General features: G+C 41.1%; 1 protein-coding gene across 1 annotated transcript in view; it reads right to left on the bottom strand.

The window, feature by feature from the left end:
• Positions 1–19,869, bottom strand: part of VWA3B (von Willebrand factor A domain containing 3B) — a 136,800-nt gene that overhangs the window by 78,198 nt on the left and 38,733 nt on the right. The window contains 1 exon segment of the mRNA XM_025045043.1: positions 9,160–9,285. Within this exon segment, the coding sequence (XP_024900811.1) occupies positions 9,160–9,285 (126 nt within the window).

Consider the following 19,869-nt stretch of genomic DNA (forward strand, 5'->3'; position numbering starts at 1 on the left):
TTCCAGACCCAGCATGAGCTAGTCCTTTCCAGATTCATCACAGGCCAATTGCTAACTTAAACTCTGAGCTCCACACTCATTTTTAAAACTCTTCTAAAGTGCCATGCTCCTCCTTGCTTCAGGACCTTTGCATGTGATGTTCTTCTGCCTGGTATATATTCTCTTACCTTTATTCCTTCACCTCATTAACTTACCTCCTCAACTCTTACATATCAGCTCCAATATCATTTCCTCAGCAAAGCTTTCCTTGACTCCAGAGAATAACTCAGAAACTCACATTTTTATTTAGTTATTCTACTCCAGTTGGTAATCATACTTCTCTGTGAATCTAGTTTTCTACCCTTCCTGAGCAAGAAATAGTACAAGGTCCTGCTTTATGAGGGCCCACTCCGTGTCTATTTTATTCATCATTATACTCATTATCTAGCACAGAGCTACATATAGTAACTGCTCAATAAATGAAAGAATAAATATATTAACATTTTCTTAAGTGATCATTATATTCTAACAATAAGCCTGCACAGTTTTAAGTGTTTTACATGTATTTCCTCATTTAATTCTCAGCCCAGTGGGGTAGGTATTATCATTATCATCCTAATTTTACAAATAAGGAAACTGAGGCACAGATAATAAATGTCTTGCCTAGGGTCACATAGGAGCAGGCAGAACCAGGATGAATATCTTTATAACTCCAAACTTGTGTACTTCACCATCACCCAGGACTACAGAGAAATCTGGCTGGTTATTTTAATACAATGACAATAAAAAATCAGGATTGTCCTTCTCTCCATTTGTTCAAAAATAAGTGCTCAAAACTCCTGTGGAGATCCTGGTTGGAACTCCCTGCAGAGCCTGAGTGAGCCTCTAGCCCCTCTTCCTTGTCTTTTGCCACTGAGTCTGATATTTTGAAGCAATCAAGTATTCAGAGTCCAATCTTGGCACGGCTACACAACACAATTAGACTGATTATCTCCAGTGGGTCATAAAATGGCTGTGAAGGTTATTCAAAATAAAATTCCTGAAATGTTTTCAGCTGAATATTATCCAAATAAATGTAAAGTTTCCTTAACTTTGGACGAATTCTTGAATGTTTTGTGAGAAAAACCTTCTTCTCATTTGAGAGTCACACCTGGCACACACACACAGACACACATACAAAGAACGCTCAAACACACCAACTCTGAACAGTTCATCCTCTCAGGAGTGACCTACATCCTCCTTGTTTATTAACAGCTGGGTTAACATATAATCAACGTATGATAAACAATACACATTATTAGTACAAACTGATAAGTTTTGGCATATGTATGATTAGATTTATGTCTATCATCTTGCTATTCATTTCCTTTTATCTTTTTTTCTGACAGCTTCCTATTTTTAATTTTTTTATAATCCTTTGTATGCTCGTTTTGTCATTGAGTGGTTATTTTAGGTTTCTAGTATACATTCTTAATGTATCATGGTCTGACTTCAACTGATATTACACCACTTCACAAATAGCATAAGAAACCCACAACAGCATACTTCCTTTTCTCCCCTCCTGGATTTTATTTTGCAGTTCAGTGGTTTATTGTTGTTTTAATTGTGGTAAAATGTACATAACACAAAATTTACCATCTTAATCACTTTTAGGTGTGAAATTCCATGGCATTAAGTACATTCACATTGTTGTGCAACTACCACCACCTTCCATCTTCAGAACATTTCCAGTATCCCAAACGGAAACTCTGTACACGTTAAATAATAATTCCCCACTGCCCCAGCCCCTGGTAACCACTAATCTACTTTCTTGCTCTACAAATTTGAGTATTCTAGGTACCCCATATAGGTAGAAACACACAATATTTGTCATTTTGTGTCTGGCTTATTTCACTTATCATAATGTCTTCAAGGTATATCCAAGTTGTAGCATATGTCAGAATTTCCTTTCTTTTTAAGGCTGAATACAATTCCACTGTATGTATATACCACATTTTGTTTATCCAGTGGCCATATGGGTTATCTTTGAATAATGCTGCTATTCCTCTGATAGTTTTTATGCTATTATTGTCATATGCTTTACTTATACATATGTTATAGACCCCACAGCACACTGTTATTATTTGTGTTTAAACAATCTTTTAAATATGTCTAAATAGAAAAATATCATATATTTACCCACGTAGTTGTTTCTGGTGTTCTTTATTCCTTTGTATTGATTCATATTTCCCTTCATTTTTCCATAAAAAAGTATCATTCTTCTCTTGCCTAAGTGATTTCCTCTAACATTTTCGGCAGTGCAGATGTGCTGATAATAAATTCTTTCAGCTTTTATATGTGTGAAAACATCTTCATTTTTGCTTTGGTTCTTGAAATATATTTTCATGGAATATAGAATTCTACATTGAAAATTTAAGGTACTGAATGGAAAAAAAAAAAAGATGTTTCTCCACTATCTCTTCACTTACAAGAAATCTGCTGTCATGCTCACCTTCATTCCTTTGTACATAACATGCCTTGTTTTCCTCTGGTTGCTTTTAGGATTTCCTATGAATTAGTTATCAGTTTTGAGCAAATTGGTTGTGATGTCCCTTGGTACAGACTCCTTCATTTTCCTGTACTTGCCATTTATTGAACTCCTTGTATCTCTAGGTTATAGTTTTCACCAAATTTGGAAATTTTTCAATCTTTATTTCTCTAAATATTTTTCTCTCTTCTCCTCTCCTCGAGAATTCCACTTACATGTATATTTGGCCACTTAAAGTTGTCTCACAACTCACCAATGCTCTGTTTGTTAGTTATTTTTTGTTCGTTTTTTTTTCTTTTTATTATTTTTTTGTGTCTCATTTTGGATAGTTTCTATCGCTATGTCTTCAAGTTCACTAATCTTTTTTTCTAGCCATGTCAAACTGCCATTAATCCCATTTAGCATGTTCTCATCTAAGATATTTTCTTCCCTAAAAGTTTCTATCTCTAAAAGTTCAACATGTACCTTTTTTTTTATATCTCCTCTATCCTTACTTAACTTTTTGAACATATGAAATCATTATAACAACTCTTTGAATGTCTTTTCCTGCCTATTCTAATGTCTGTGTCAGTTCCCAGTCAGCTTGATCGATTGATTCTGAAGGTGAACACTTCCTGTTCCTTTTCTTTTCACGTCTAGTAACTTTATTGGACATCAATCATTGTGAGTTTTACCTCATTGAGTATTGGAGGTTTCTGTATTATTATAAATCTTCATGAGTTTTGTTCTACAATGCAGTTGAGTTACCTATGAAGAGTTCCTTCCTTTCATGTCTTGCTTTGATGATTTCTTAGGAGAGCCCAGAGGTCAATTTAAGGCTAGTCAGTCCCCATTACCAAGGCAAGACCTTCCCAAGTAGCCAACTCAGTGGTGTCCTGAAGTTATACATTTTCTAGTCAGGCTGGTGAGAACAGGCCATGTGTGAGTGCCGAGGCTTTTCTTTCTAATTTTCTTTCCAATGACTCTTTCTCAGTCTCAAGTAATTTCCTCACGTAAATGAGCTGATTAGAACTGAGCCGAATTCTCAAGGGAAACTCTCTGCAGATTTCCAGAGTTCTCCCTCTGTGCACCTTTCTCTAGTACTTTGTTCTGTGAAATCTAGATATCTTGGTCTCCCTGGACTCTTCACTCTGGCTTCCAAGCTCAGAAATTTGCTGTGCTTCAACTGAGGTCCTTGTCCCCATACCATGGCCTGGAAACTCTAAGCATTAAGCTGGGACAATCATAGAGCTTGCCATGAATTTTCCCTGTATTTCAGGGTCCACTGGCCTTAATTGCTAGATGTTCAACGTCTTTAAAAACCATTGTTTCATATACTTTTGTTAGTTTTTCCCCCCCAGGGAATTCTTTTTTATTCCAGGTTTATTGAAATATAATAGATAATTAGTTGCTCATATTTACATTATACAATTCAATGAGGTGTTTTTTTTTTTTTCAGTTATAGTTGGGATACAATACCAGTTTCAGTGGTAAAGCCTAGTGATCAGAGATCCACATAACTCACAAAGTGATCACCCCACCAAATCTAGTACCCCTCTTCCCCCTTATATATTACAGCATCATTAACTATCTTCCCCATGCTACACTCTGCATCTCCACATCAGTTTTGCGACTATCTGTGTGTACCTCTTGAATCCCTTTGTCTTTTTTTTTTGCTGTCCCTCTTAACTCCCCTCTTATCTAGTACCCCTCAAAATATTCTCTGTATCCATTAATTTATTTCTGCTTTTGTTGTTGTTGTTGTTTATTTTGTTCTTTGGATTCCACATGTTTGTGAAATCATGCGATTTTTGTCTTTCTCTATCCGATCCATTTCATTCAGTGCAATATCCTCTAGGTCCAACAAGGCAGTATCTTTTTCCATCCCCTTCCTTTTAGTCTGTGTGTGTCTTTTAATCTGAAGTGACTCTCTTGTAGGCAGCATATGTAGGGTTCTTGTTTTCTTATCCAGTCAGCCACTCTAGCTTTTGGTTGGAACACTTAATTCTTATCCATTTGAGGTACATGTTGATAGGAATGTAGTTATTATCATTCTTTATTCCTGTTTTTGATACATGTTTTTTCTTCTTAAAGATGTCTCTCCAACATTTCCTGTACTACTGGCTGGGCGTTGATAAATTCCTTTAGCTTATTTTTGTCTGAGAAGTTCTTTATCTGTCCTTTGACTCTTGGTTGTAGATCCTGGTTTTTCATCATGCTGAATATTTTGTGCCAAGCCCTTCTGTCATGCATGGTTTCTTCTGAGAAATCAGATGCCAGTCTATGGGTGCTCCCTTGTAGGTAACCAACTGCTTTTCTCTTGCTGCTTTTAAGATTCTCTCTTTGTATTTAACCTTTGGCATTTTAATTATGATGTGTCTTGGTGTGGGCCTCTTTGGGTTCCTCCTTTTTGGGACTCTCTGAGCTTCCTGGGGTTGTATGTCTAATTCCTTCACCAGGTGAGAGAAATTTTCCATCATTATTTATTCAAATAGCTCTTCAACTTCTTGTTTTCTTTCAGGTACTCCTATGACCTGGATATTTTTACATTTAATTGTGTCCTATAGGCTACTTAAATTATTATTACAATCTTGGCTTCTTTTTTATTGCTATTCTGATTGAGTGTCCTTGGCTTCCCCATCCTCTACATCAGTGGTTCGATCCTCTTCTTTATCAACTGTTTATTCCACTTAATATACTCTTTATCTAAGATAATGTGTTCTTCATTTCTGATTCCTTTTTATAATTTCAGTTTTAATGTTTTTATCCCTTTGTTAAAGTTCTCACTGAATTCATCTACACTTCCCCTAAATTCATCGAGCATCTTTATAACCAGTGTTTTGAACCCCATATCTGTTAGATTGCTTGACTCCATTATTCCTGGATCTCTGTTTTGTTCTCTCATATGGTTTCTGCTTCTCTGTCTCCTCATTTTGGCTGCCTTTCTGTGTCTGCCACTATATACTGAGCAAAGCTCCTAAGTCTCCCAGTCTTATTAGTGAGGCTTTGTTTACTAGGTGTCCAGTGACACAGTCCTGAGAAGGGTTCAGATGCAGGCCAGGTTTAGCCCCAGCATGTGCTTCTTGCCACCTGTTAAGATTCAGCTAGCAATCCACAGATGCTGTGCTTATAGTTACTTCAAGAAACCACACCAGAAACCAAGGCCAGCTGCCACCAGTGTGAGCCTTGGTGCTGCTCCAAGGATGGAGCACCTGACTCACTGAGGATACACCTGGATATGACTTGGGTGGGGCCGTGAGTTGGGGGAGGCAGAGTTTCAGGGAATCCTCTGGGCAGAGCGACCTCTGTTATCTAGTGTGATGACATCTCAGCTGAGGAAGCGCTGTGTCCACACACTGGAAGAGGGGAGGGCTCAACAAAGGAATAATGGATACTGCCAGCACTTCTGTCTGAGAGAATGCCTCACCTCCAGCCCTCGCTTCAACAACACTGTAAGTCTTTGGTGCCCCCCACGCAGCATCCCCAGCACTGGTACTCAGAGCAAGTCCGTCACCTCAAAAGTCCGCTGGCGGACATGGTCCCTTTAAGAGACGTCTGCAGCTGCCAGCTGCCGCTGCCATAGCATTTGTCCCACTCAGCCACTCGGGACCATGTTCCAGGGTGATTTCTTATTTCTCTCTCTAGTTGCAGGACTTGTTCATCTAGATCTCAGGCGACTTTCCTTGTTGTTTGTTCTGTGATTCTGTCATAACTTTGATTTGGTCACAAGAGGCATAAACAAAGTCTCTATCATCTACGCCATTTTTTTTACCTCTCCTCCCAAGGGAATTCTTCTGTCCTGCTCTTGATAATTAAAAGAGGACAAAATTACCAGTGGCCGTAGTGACTGGCCTCATTGTTTTCTTATCCCAGGCATCAGGCTGATGAGTCATCCCTGCCAGAAACTGGCCTTATGGTTACAGGTGCCAGTTGATCCCAGAACCAGTGTGCCCAGCCTAAGGGGCACATGGGAGCTGTTATGCCCAGGAGGCAAGTCTTTGTCTAATTCACATGAAGGCTCCATATGCAATGGCAGCCCACATGATCTCCCCTCTGACCCTTCCTCTTTTAAGATGACTACCCCATGTCCTCTGGCCTGCAGGCCCTGAGCAGCCAAACACGGGGGATGGCCACTGCCTTCACGTGACACAGACACAGGGTCTTTGGCTGACACAGCATTTTCCTCAATAACACTGGGTTGTGGGTGGCAACTGAAGCAGGTCAGATACTCCACGTGTGGCCTCTGATGCCAAACAAAGCAAGGTTACAAAATTTCGAGGGGTATCCAACACTGGAAAGGACCTGGCCAAATTTTCCTTTTTAAATAAAAGTAGTACATTTGAAGCATCTTTTGAAAAATTATGCTTAGAGTTATTTCAGTTTTTAGTTTTTGGGGCTTTTTTTTTTTTGGTGGTCGGGGGGTAGATCTAAAGGAAGTAATCTGATCTATCCTTCTATCAATTACAGAGGCCAATAACTCTTCTGTTTCCCTTAGGAACAACATCTAAAAGCCTTCTGTTGACCCTTAAGATTAACTGCCTCAAGCTTAATACTGCCTGTGTCAGTCTACTCAAGCTGCTATAACAAAACACTATAGATGGGGGACTGAAACAACAGAAATTGATTTTCCCACGGTTCTGGCAGCTGGAAGTGTAAGATCAAGGTGCCCCAGTGTTAGTTTCTGTTGAAGCATCTCTTTCTGGCTTATAGACAGCCACCTTCTTGCTGTGTCCTCACACAGCTTTTCCTCTATGCACTCTTGAAGAGAGTTCTTTCTCTTCTTATCAGGACACCTGTCATTTTGGATTAAGGCCCCACCCTTATGATCTCATTTAACCTTAATCACCTCCTTAAAGGCCCTGTCTCCAGGGGGTTAGGGCCTCAACATATGAATTTGCAGGGAATACATACAGTTCCGTCCATAGCACCCCCCCCAACCAAATATAGCAGCAGGGTCACCATTCTCTCTGCCTGGCATGGATATTTACTTCAGCCTATGTCTGCCTGCTTCACTTTCATTCTCTCAGGATGAAAGAGGACTGTCTGGGTTCTCGACTCTAAGCTTTCTGAGTGGGGTGTCACTATAAGTGAGAGACCCCTCCAGACAAGGCTAATTAGGCCCCTGCTTGGGGACCCCAGAGAGCTGGTTCTGACAAAGCAATAGCAGCTGCTGCTTCTCAGGGTCAAGTCAGATACCCAGTCACAGAAAAAAAGTCCCTGTCACCAGAAATTTATCAAGTTGCACAGGGCAAGCTTGCCCAGGCCCTCAATCACTTCCCCCACTACACATGTCCCCTTCTCCATTTCTCTTCTTCAACTGCATCCCTGTTCTCAGCCAGCCTGGTATCCTTGCTCTCCTTCCACATGACACCTATAGTGCAGGCAGGGTACCAGAAGGCAATACAACCAGGCAGAGGTTCCCAAACTTTGTTGCATCTTAGAGTCACCTGGGGAGTTTTCAAAACTCCCGGTGTGCATATCACATCCCATACGGATTAATCAGAGCATCTGGGGTAGGCGCCAGATGTCAGTACTTTTATTGATGGACTAGGTTTGAACCCCAGCTTTATCACTTCTAGCTGTGTGGCCTTGCATAACCTTGAGGGTTACTTATCCCTAAATGAAAATAATAGTAGCACCTATTTTATAAGATTGTGGGAAGGATTAAATGAGCTAATATTTGTGAAGAGCCCCAAAGGGTGCCTGATGTGTAAGGTACATGCTGTAAGAATTAACTGCTATTATTACCAGGGGTGCCCCGAATGAAAAAGTGTCCTACAGAGGAAGTCCTTCACTGACTCAAGTGCTCAGGCAGGAGGGTCAGTCTACTGACCATCCCTCACCCCAACTGTGAAAGGGAAATGAGTGAGTGAACATTTACCAAGTACCTGCTTGATGGAAAGCATACATTATTTTACTTAACATTAACTATAGTCCCTTGAGAGCAATATTATTATAATCGTTTTACAGAATAATAAACTAAGGCTTAAAGAGATTAAGTCAGGTTAATCTAGTGATAGAGATGGAATCTACAACCAGGGCTTTCTCATTCCAAAACTCAGGCTCCTCTGAATTGTCTTCTCAACTAGACCTTGATCTTTGGACTTCCCTGTTGTCTTCACATCCCCCAATTTTAGCAAAGGCAATTTAGCCAGAATCTCCCGATTATCTGATCAAATGCTTCACCACCACCCCCAGGTGACCTCCGGACATCCATCCGGTCACCCTGGCCTGACTACAGCCAGAATCCTGTCAGGCCAGTTCAGCCAGAAATACCCCCTGACCCTTGATGTTCTCTCTCAGTGATTTTCCACCCACCAACCCCCTTGGCTCTGTGGCTATAAATCCCCACAGTGTCCACCTTATATCCATAATAGCCCAGTTCGTACCAACATCTCTTTTCCCTGTTGCAGTAGTTCCTAAATAGAAACTGTTTTATTGCTTTAACTGCTGTCCAGCTCTGGTTTCACTTTAACAATATACGCACACGCACACACATACACATACATGAACACTCACACACACGTACACCCCACAGCTCCAGACGCTCTCCTCGGGTTGGGCTAGGGAGTTCTCCTTGGCAGAGAAAATGGACACAGGCCCCATGCCCAACCAGCAGCACTTTCGACTCTTTCACACAAGTGACCGACCGAGTGACCATAAGTAGCACCCACCATGCTCTGTTGTGGCCATGCCGAATTTGGGAAGTGTGGCCAGCAGCCTCTGGATCTGGGCCAGGGTGCCGCAGGCTTCCTCCATCTCCCTCCAAATGAGAAACACGTCCTCGCGGACCCCAGCTCCTGGGAGAGAAACACGGCGTGAGCCAGGAGGCCAGGAGGCCCAAGAACTCTCCCGTGGGCCTAGCAGGCCTGGCACACCCTGGCCAAATTTCCATAACATTTCTGAACATTCCACTTTCCCCTCTAACATCTGAGAAGCAGACTGAAATCTCTAAGGAAGTGCTGTCATCTCAAGAAATCATAAATGCAGACTTTAGGATGCAGTAAAACCTTATAAAGTAAATATTTGTAGCAGCCAGAATGTTTTAAGATGAATTATTGATAATACTCAAATAAGACAAAGAATAAAAATATTCAAAGGCACCTATTAAAAGCCAGGGTGACCGTGGTGAGGAAGGGAAACTCAATGCTTTATGAAAGAAACAACTCTCCTCCTTTGTTGATTTAGTTGAAATTGCCTACTTCTTTCAAAGCACCCTCACAAAGTCTTATTTCCCCTGATATAATCACAAGTCTTTGGCCTTCTTTTCTGCACCATTATTGTCTCAACTTAGAGCTAGGTTGGGCTGTATCACTTTTTTTTTTAAATGATTTGGCTCAATTAATATAGACATTTATGTCACTCTCGCAATCAATCAATCAATAAAAGTTCATCCCATAGTAAGAAGTTTATGCTCTGCCTTCACCCAGGTCCAGGCTCTAAAAGATTAATAGTTTCAGGAGGTTAAGGAAGGTGTAACAGTTGGGAGGAAATGGGCGTGACTGTAAACGTGCAACAGGAGGAATCCTGTGGTGGTATCTTGAGTTTCAACATCAATATCCTGGTTGTGATATTGTTCTACAGTTTTGCGAGATGTTACTTTGGGAGAAACTGGGTAAAGGGCATGTGGGCATCTCGGCATTATCTCTTACAACTGTATGTGAACCTACAATTATCTCCACATCTCTCTGCCAGAACTTGCTGTGCACACAAGGCCAGTGGTGACTCCAAGGGGCCACCATGAGTGGAAGATGCCACACATCCATTTCCAGTGGCATCCGTGGGCCCAGCCACCAGCCTGGTACTATTCAGGCATCGTGGGGGGTACAGGGGAGGCACTGCTCTAGGGATGCTTCTAATATAGTTGTACAGACAAGAATTTAGCAGTTGTATTCCCTAGTCTTAAAAACTCCATTCCAGTAAAAAATTATTTAGAGAAAAACACAAGTTTGTTTCACAGACTGTACACAATCAGCTCAGAGAACACAGATGATGCTATACTAAAGTGAGCTGAGTCCAAATTCTCTAATGATAAATACCTTCTGGGGGTACTTGCCATGTGCCTGGCACTACACTTGGGCCTTCCTAAACATTTTCTTATTTCTCTTCACCATAACTCTGCAGGTAAATTCTATTCGTCTCCATTTTACAGCTGCCTAAACTGAGGCAGAAAGAATTGTCCAAGGTCTCGCCATCAATGAGTGGCACAGCAGAGAGTCAAACCCAAGTTGGTGTGACTTCACCAACTCAGCCGCCCTGACTAGTTGCCCTGAGAAAGAAGTGGATGGTTATAGAGGGGCCCTGTCACCCCTCTCTCTGCTGCTAACCAAGCCTGTCTACACAACAGTCCACAGACACCTGAGTTCACACAGCCACAGAGAATGAAAGACCACTGTCAGGTTTATGGGTCACCCTAAGAGATTCGTCCACCAGGGCAAAGGACTGACCCTAAACCAGATAGAGTGGGGTGGACCACAGTGCTTGTTTCTAACTTTAAAATGGTAGTCACAGGGGCAGGGCAGCAGAAAAGGAACATCAGAGCCCTCATCCTCCAGAAGTTGGCCAGATCAAGTGAGGGGGTATTAATAGCTGTGTTTGGAAAGAAGCGAATGACAAGCCCTGACAGAGATGGATGGCAACCACGGCTCTGCAGTCATCAACAGCCCAAGGGATGAAACATGATGTGTACTCAGCCCTGAACTGGAGCTCCAAAAATACCACAGCCTCCTGCCAAATGCAAACCTTAAGCCCATGGGCCTTTCTGACCCCTACAAAAGCAAGACCAGCTTCCAGTTTCTCATTTAGGCATGGAGGTCTTAAGTAACAGGGATCTCACTTAAAAAGTTTCAAATGAGTCAAGGCTTTCCATCCATACCTCTACACCAGACTCGTTGATACTATCTTAAGGGTGGGTGACCACAGGTCAGCATCTGAGGGAAATATCCAATACAGCTGGGTCTTGATCCAGAGACACAAAAGTGTGTTTAGGGCAGCAATGACCTGAGACCTGCTCCCCTGTGCGAGTAATAATTAGGGCCATCATTAATCATTGTGACTAGGCAGCGACAGATTCCTACGCTGCAGATGAGGAAACAGAACTCAAAACTATCCACTTAACTAGGTTTGCTTTAAAAACAAAACCAGCTAGAGAACAGGAAAATCCACAGGGCAGTAAAAAGCATAGCTTAGAATGCAGAAGTTTTATTTCAAATTACTCCACAAGCAGTGTGGAAGGGTTGCCATTTTATGAGGGTTACTTCTAAGAGACTTAGCTGGGATATTGGACAGCTGCAGCCCAGGGAGACAACCCTGTTGGAGAGAGAAGAGGAGGGAGGACAGAGTGCAGAAATCCCAGTGTTTGGAGAGCTCTGTGAATTTGAAATTTTCTAGGCTCAACCAGAGAGGTGACAAAACAACAATGAAGCCTATGGATCTCAACCACCAGGCTGTCAGTCAGCCCCGGCCTACTGTGCCCAGAAGCAGAACATGGTTCCTCACAGAGACATCCAGGTGACCTGAAAGATCTTCCAACCCAGTGGCCCCTCCTGCACCAACCCCAACATGTCCCACATGCCAAGGTCACAACCTGAAGGCTAACAGAAGGCTGACATCAACTGGGAGACATGTCATGTCAAGCTGCTAGTTTTCATTAGTGCCCAGTATTGATTTCTCAGACTACTAGTTTAACAAGAGACATGAGACCCAGGTCAGATACATTTGATGTGTCAGGGGAAGAGCCACTGAGTACCTGCTACAACACACACCTCCTCCCTGTCAAATCTTCCGTGTCTCCCCTGCAGGATAAAGTCCAGTTGTCAGAGTCCAGTTGTCAGAGTCCCGTTGTTAATCTATTCACTTAGCACACATTTGTTGAGCACCTACTATGTGGTGGGTGGGCACTACCACTTGAGACGCAGTGGTGACAGGGTCCTGAATTAACACTCGAGTCCAAGGTTTAAGGCCTCATAACATTCCCTCTAATACTCGCACTGTCCTCACAGCTCCCTAGGATCTCCATCCTCCCAGTGTCCTCCCTACTAGGGGTCTCATAGCCCTCCATGGCACTCCCTAGCCCCACACTTCATTCAAGGTGCCATCCTGACTCCACCATCAAGCTTGGCCCAGCCACCCCTGGAAACAGTGATCTGTCCCCTGCTCCTTCTCAATTCCCACGGAATGCACCAGCCACAGCCACTGTCCTCAGTCTTTTGCTTCCAGGACACCCTTTTGGGCCACCCTAGTAGATGGGATGGTGGTATGTGCAATTCCTGGCTGTGTTGTCACACCAGCCTCTAGTTCCAAGGCACACAAAGGCACATCAGCCAGTGATAAGTTCATATACGTGTGACCTTGAGTCTAATCCTTCACAAAGGCAGTAGGCAGCAGCTTCCAGCACAGCTCCCCACCCAGCAGCGTGTCCACGGCCACCGTGCTGTTGAGACTGTGGCCTGCAGATCTCCCCTGGAGTCAATGTATGACCTTGGACTGCTGTTCATGGTGGTACAGGCTGACTTTGCCACTAGACTGCAAACATCTTGAGCATGGGGACAATGTTCTTTCTTTCTTTGAATCCTCCACAGCACTTAGCACAGAATCCAGAGTTTCTGGTAAGAATTCCCACCCTTTCTTGTTTTTCTTTTTCCTAATTACAAAGAAACAATTTTTGAGCACGAAACATTCCTTCTTGCCTCATAACTGATGGCCTCAATATTGCAAGAAGCTCTTGGGTGGTACGTGCCCAACTGCTACCATCTCAGCATAGGGCTATGCCCCAGTTACCCCAGACACTAGCCATGACACACCCCAAAGTAGGAAGTCCTTTCCTTATAGACCTTTACAGGACAGTCAGGCAGGGCTTCTCTAAATATCTGAAATATTATTCTGAGGGTGGGGGTAGTAGGGAGGCAGACAGAAAAGCAGCTAGATGTGGCATTGGTCTGAGGACACTTTAATGTGTAGCCCTGGAAAGGGCGGTCCAAAAATAAACCCCCCACAGCAATGCTGAACCCCAGACCATGCCCAGGTCCACCTGCGGCCTATCTGCTGCCCTCTCCCCACCGCCCAGGATTAGCCGGGTAGGGACCTTGCTGTTTGCCTGACCTTGCTGTCTGATCAAACTCCCTTTCGGTCATGAACATCTGAGAGAGCTGAAAACAATCATCAAAAGGCATTTTGAGGAAATGTATTTTCATGAAAAGCAGCACACACTTCTATTTTTAGAAAACATTTTAAATATTTTTAAAATATAACATTTTAAAAATAATAATAAACTATGAGGTGATTAAAATTCCCAGAGACCAAAATTTAGAGTATGGATCTGGTGAGAAGGGGAGTAGTACATCCAACAGGGATTGAAAATGGTAGAATCGGTGACTTTCGTTATAACAGAAAAATTCCCAGTTACTTGTGTTAAATTCTATGTTAAGATGTTTCACTGTCGAGAGGCCACTGCACACCTGCTGGCTTGATCTGGCCCCACGGCCCTCCCTGCTGAGGTGAGCGTGGATCTACACTCAGCCTCGCCCTATGAGTACAGCAGGTTCAGTGGGAGGGGGCGTTGGTGGACTGACTGGTAATGGCTGATGTGGGTGGGTACACTGACCAACCCCAACCTCCTGGAACCAGGAGAAAGTTCTATTGGCTGTATATATGAAACCGTGCTAAAGTTAAAACTGTGCTCTGATTGTCTGTTGTTTGTCATCTCTTCTTCCTTCTTCTCGGTATAAAGTTCAATGCTCTGGCTCAAAGTGGGAGCTCAGAGCTCCTGCTGTGGCTGTCAGCCTGGGTGCTCATCCTACCTCTGAAGTGGCCTGAATTTCCAATTCTGAAGAGCCTAACACCAGAGGCCATCTAAAATCAGTCCACTGTCAGTTTCGCTGATGAGTCCCAGGCTAGCTCCGTCAATGCTGAAATTATTTCCTTTCTTTTAGCCTGATGCCAGGCCATCAGTGAAAATTTCACTATTTCAGCTTAGATTTTTTTCAAGGATAAAACAAGAAGAAAGAACCAAAATGAAAGATAAGGTCTGAACCCAAGAGATCAAAAGTCTCTTTCCTTCCTCAAACCACTAAATTGACCCTTCGGTCTGGGCCCATAGGGCTTTCAGAACCTCAGAAGCAGCTCCGCACACGACTAGGACTGTACCCCATAAAGATACAGTCCCCGAAAAGCATGAGCTGTGAAAGTTCCTCCTGGGACAGCAATAACCCAGCCCAGAACAATTAACCCCTACATAACAGCTTCTGAGACTTCAAAATTACCATGTCCCATTTACAAATATTCCTGCACCACGTGAGCCCCTCACTGAGCCCAGTCTGACAAACAAAAGTGAGTGATGTCATGCCCTGAAAGGGCCCTATGGTAGAATTCTACTCACCACCTCCAGTAGAACAGGTGCGCCCTGGCTTCTTCTAGATAGGTCCCAGTGGCCTACCCCAGTATCAATCTTGAATCTGGTTCTTCCTCTCATCAGGACACCAATACAGTATTCACTGCCTAGTTCCAAGATCCAGTTCCCATCCATCATTACACATGCGAATAAACTGATCAGTATCATGACTATTCTAAGAGTGCTCTTTTAGATCCTGTTGGATTGTTTGTCTTACTTTCTAGAACCAATTTCTACAGGAAAGGCCTAGCTAGAATCTCAAAAGGAAACTAACATTAACTGAATGCCAGTTTTGCGCTAAACATTTCCATGTGTGCTATATGTTTTAATTCTCCCAACAATCATATGAGGTAAATGTTATTATTCCCGTTTTTACAACTAAGGGAACATAGCTCATAAGGTTAGGTAACTTACCTAAGGTCATACTAGTAATTAGTGGCAAAACTAGGGTTTGAATCCAGGTGTGACTCCAAAGTTGATTCACTGTCCAGAAAACAGTGTTTCCCAGAGCCAAAAAGGAATCACACAGAACAGAAGATCACGATAGCTTGTATTATTGCTCAGCAAATATTTATTTCCGTCTCCATCTCAGCATGAGTGGAGTAGACCTCCCATTCCACTGATATTGGACTTGGTCATGTGATTTCCTTTGGCCAACAGAATGTTAATGAACATGCCATGAGCAAGGGCCTTAAACATAGCTTCAGGGTTTGGCTTGGCTCTTGTGCTCATGATATTTGCCGCAATAAAAATATACCCTGGATAACACTAGCTAAAGGAGAATAAGTCCATCCTAGAGTAATCAAACCTCAGTTGATCTGTAGATCTGTGATCAGGAAACAATGTCTAAATTTTTCCAAATTTTATTGAAACTATAAACCAACAAGTTTAAGAAGCTCAACAAACCCCAGTATAAGATATGCGTCATCAGAGTTGCTGGGGAGATTCTGTGGCATGTTTTGCTCTTGAAAACGAACAATGAGAGTCTTCAGAAGGCAAACGGAGAACTAGAAGAGAGGATCCAGGGACGATGCATGTCCATCTTTCCTACCTTTCTGAGGGTCAGTAGCATCTATTAAAATCACACCTAATGAAGAGTGTGAGGGAGAGAATAAACAGAAGAAATGAATTTTCACCCAGGCTAACATGGGGAAAGCAGACACAGCGCAGGCAAACAGAGGATCCTAGCAGGCAAGCAGAATGGAAGGGAATGCCTACTCCCCTATGCGTTATCAGAAACACAGAGAAAGGTCTTCAGATAGCACCTACCACAGAATCAGGGGTTAGAGGTGATTATCTCCTGATCCTTGAGGTGGGAGGCACCACCACCTGCACAAGTGCTCAGCGGAGCTGACACACACAGTGCCACGAACCTTAGTCCCCATCCTGTCCTTTCTTTAAATATTCTTGACAGTCAAAAAAGATTGACTATGAACTCTCAGGAGGTAATGCAAGAAAACGTTAAAATGCAATGCGTTATTTCATGTACCACCCTAAGCAGCACATATTGCCTGTGTCAAAACACTGGAAAGCTTTCCATCACCTGAAAAGAGCAGTCCTGGAAAATCAAACAAACAGGAAAAAAATTCAATCTGGGGGGGAATCTTCTAAGAAATTAATGTGCACATATGAATCCAAAGCAAGCACAAAACAAATTATTGTACTTTGCGTATTTGTAATGAAGCAAGAAACAACAAAATTGCTCTTAGCTTACAATTATGTTTTCCTCTTAGAAGAGAGGTTAGTGTAAGGAACCACCCCAAGATATAAGCCCTAATAGTTGGTCATAATTCATACTCGGTTAACTTATTTGCAGACACTATTAGAATTTACTTATCAAACTCATTATAAGAAATGCAAATTCCTATAAATATCTACTTATCAACAAGTATCAAATGTCAAAATTAAATGAAATCAGAATTTGTAGCAATGCATTTATGTAATTCACCTAGTCTCTACTAATTTAAGTTGTAGTAGTACAAAAGACTTTGGGAACTTTAGAGAATAATTGTCACATTTTAAATCTCCAACTGATAACGGGTATAAATACAATATTGTTTGTTCCAAATTTTTAAAGGCTTTAATACATTGACAAGAGAAGTACAGTATGCAAACTGCTGATATAGCTCAATCTTTTATTTTCCTTTCAAATTGCACCACTGGACCTACCTAAATCTATATTAATGAACAAAGTGGGAAGAGGAATAGAGAAAAGAAAAAAGAGAAAAGAAGGAAAAAGTATTTAGGAAAAAGAATAAAATCTTAAAACATCAATGGATATTATGAGGAAACGAGCACGCACTGCATAAGATAGCACAGAAACCAAGCATATACATGCTCCCCTCTTAGAAGATCCAGTTCAGCACCACACACAAGAAAGATTTATTTGGATAATATCAAACCTGTTTTTTTATATCTACAAGATTATAGAGGCCAGGTAAAAAATGAATTAATGACAAATGTCATCACTAGAAAGAGACAAGAAGAAGAGAAAGGGCAGCGAAGCAGAGCACACAGCCCGGCAGTAAACCCATCCCAAACTGGAATAAATTACAAAGGAAGGCAGAAAAAAGGTTAGTAAGTGACTGATGTGAATACAGCTGTTAGCTACTAGACATCCTTACATCACACCATACCTCAAAATAAATCTAAATGGACCAAAAGATTCTTGGTTATGTTTTAAACTCAGGCTATAAAGAACCAAATGGAAAAGAGATGGAATCATGGAAGTTATAGGATTTACAGATTGGATTTACTGTTTAAGGTTGCATATAAAATATAGCCACGATCAAAAGGAAAACAATTATGAGATAAATTATCCAGAGTTAATGTCAAGTATACAAAGAGTTCATGCAATATAAGAAACACAAGATCCCAAGAGGTTATTAGGCAAAAGACAAACAGGTAATTCACAAAACAAATTAAATATAAAAAAGTTTAATTTCAGTACTTTTCATTATTAATTTACATTAATTTCTTCATCAAAGAAATTTATATGGAATCAAAGATACTATTTTTATGATAATTCAGGTTCAGTGAAATGGGTCTTCTCCATATATTTTTGATGTGAATTACATGGCCTTAAAATATTTTTCAGAAAGCAATTCAATCAGCAATTACCCCCAAATGCTCAAACATGTTAATCCAATATTTTCACTACTATAAAATCTACCCTCCCAAAATCTAATACAAAAGTAAATACACTGCAAAAAAAGATACGTGCTGTATCATTTCTAATAGCAAAGATATTAGAAAGTACCCAAATGTGCAACAGTAAGTGATTAACAAAATTATAGTATACCACTTTAATGAAGTATTATATATTTTTAAACGTCACTTACAAAAGTTTTCCAGGAATAGGGAAGAATACTTGCAACAATATTAAGTAGAAAATATAATATTCTTAAAATTCTCAGAGCAGCCAGAAAGAAGAAAAGGGTAACTTATAAAGGAAAATCCATTAGATTATCCTGACTTCTCAGCACAAACCTTACAAATCAGAAAGGAATAGAATCAAATATTGAAACTATTAAGTGAAAGGAACTACCAGCCTACAATAATGTATCCAGCTAAGCTCTCCTTTAGATATGAAGGAGAAATTAAGACCTTTTCGGACATACAAAAATTGAGGAAATTCTCCACTACTAGGCCTGCACTACAAGAAATACTGAAAGGGGTCAGCTCACCTAAAACAAAATGACAAAAAGAAAACAAAAGAAAACAAAAACCAAACAAACATAATTAGGAGTAAAGTGACTATAAGGCAAATAGAAGTAGAGGAGTGCAATCCTTACTAAGAACAGGACATTATAAGCTTAAATAATAAGAAGAGAATTGCTATAGCAAGACAGTAATGAACATTTAGCATACATAGGGACAAATTGAGATAACAATGATTGAAAAGGGGAGGATAAGGTACATGCAGAAGAAAATGGATGGCTGTATATATTAACTAACTATCCTTTACATATTTGTAATGGTAACCACACACCAAAGATTCAGAACCTAAGTATATAACATAAAACGAGAAGAACCAGAGGGAAAACCCACAAAAGCCAACCAAAATAAAGAAAACAGAAACACAAGGACAAGAAAGCAGTGGAAACACCGAGATACCAGAAAGCAAAAGATAAGTGGCTATAAGAAAATCTCATATTTCAATAATCGCCCTAAATGTAAATGGACCGAACTCACCAATAAAAAGGCACAGAGTTGCAGAATGGATCAAAAAACAAAACCCAACCATATGCTGTCTCCAGGAGACACATCTCAGCTCCAAAGACAAATACAGACTCAAAGTGAAAAGGTGGAAAATGATATTTCAAGCAAATGGCATTCAGAAAAAAGCGGGAGTAGCGGTACTAATATCGGATGAAATAGACTTTAAAATAAAAAAGGTAAATAAAGATATTGAGGGACACTTCATAATGATAAAGGAAATAATGAACCAAGAAGACATAACACTTATTAATATCTATGCTCCCAATAAGGGAGCCCTGAAATATGTAAAGCAATTACTAACAGAACAAAAGGGAGAAACAGACCAAAACACTATCGTAGTAGGGGGCCTAAATACCCCACTGATGGATATGGACAGATCATCCAAACAGAATATTGATAAGGAAATAACATCCTTAAATGACACATTAGACCAACTGGACATAATTGACATTTACAGAGCCTTCCATTCCAAAACAGCTACTTAAACATTCTTCTCTGGTGCACATGGAACATTCTCAAGAATTGACTACATACTGGGACACAGAGATAGCCTCAACAAATATAAGAGGGTTGAAATCATACCAACCATATTCTCTAATCATAATGCTTTGAAACTAGAAATCAACTGCAGAAAGAAAGCAGGAAGAACCACAAATGGAGATTAAACAACATGCTACTGAAGAATAACTGGGTCAGAGAAGAAATAAAAAGGGAGATCAAGAGATACATAGAAACAAATGATAATGATAGTACAACATATCAAAACTTTTGGGAC

Source organism: Pteropus alecto, unplaced genomic scaffold, assembly GCF_000325575.1.
Source record: "Pteropus alecto unplaced genomic scaffold, ASM32557v1 scaffold223, whole genome shotgun sequence".
NCBI classification, from domain to species: Eukaryota; Metazoa; Chordata; class Mammalia; order Chiroptera; family Pteropodidae; genus Pteropus; species Pteropus alecto.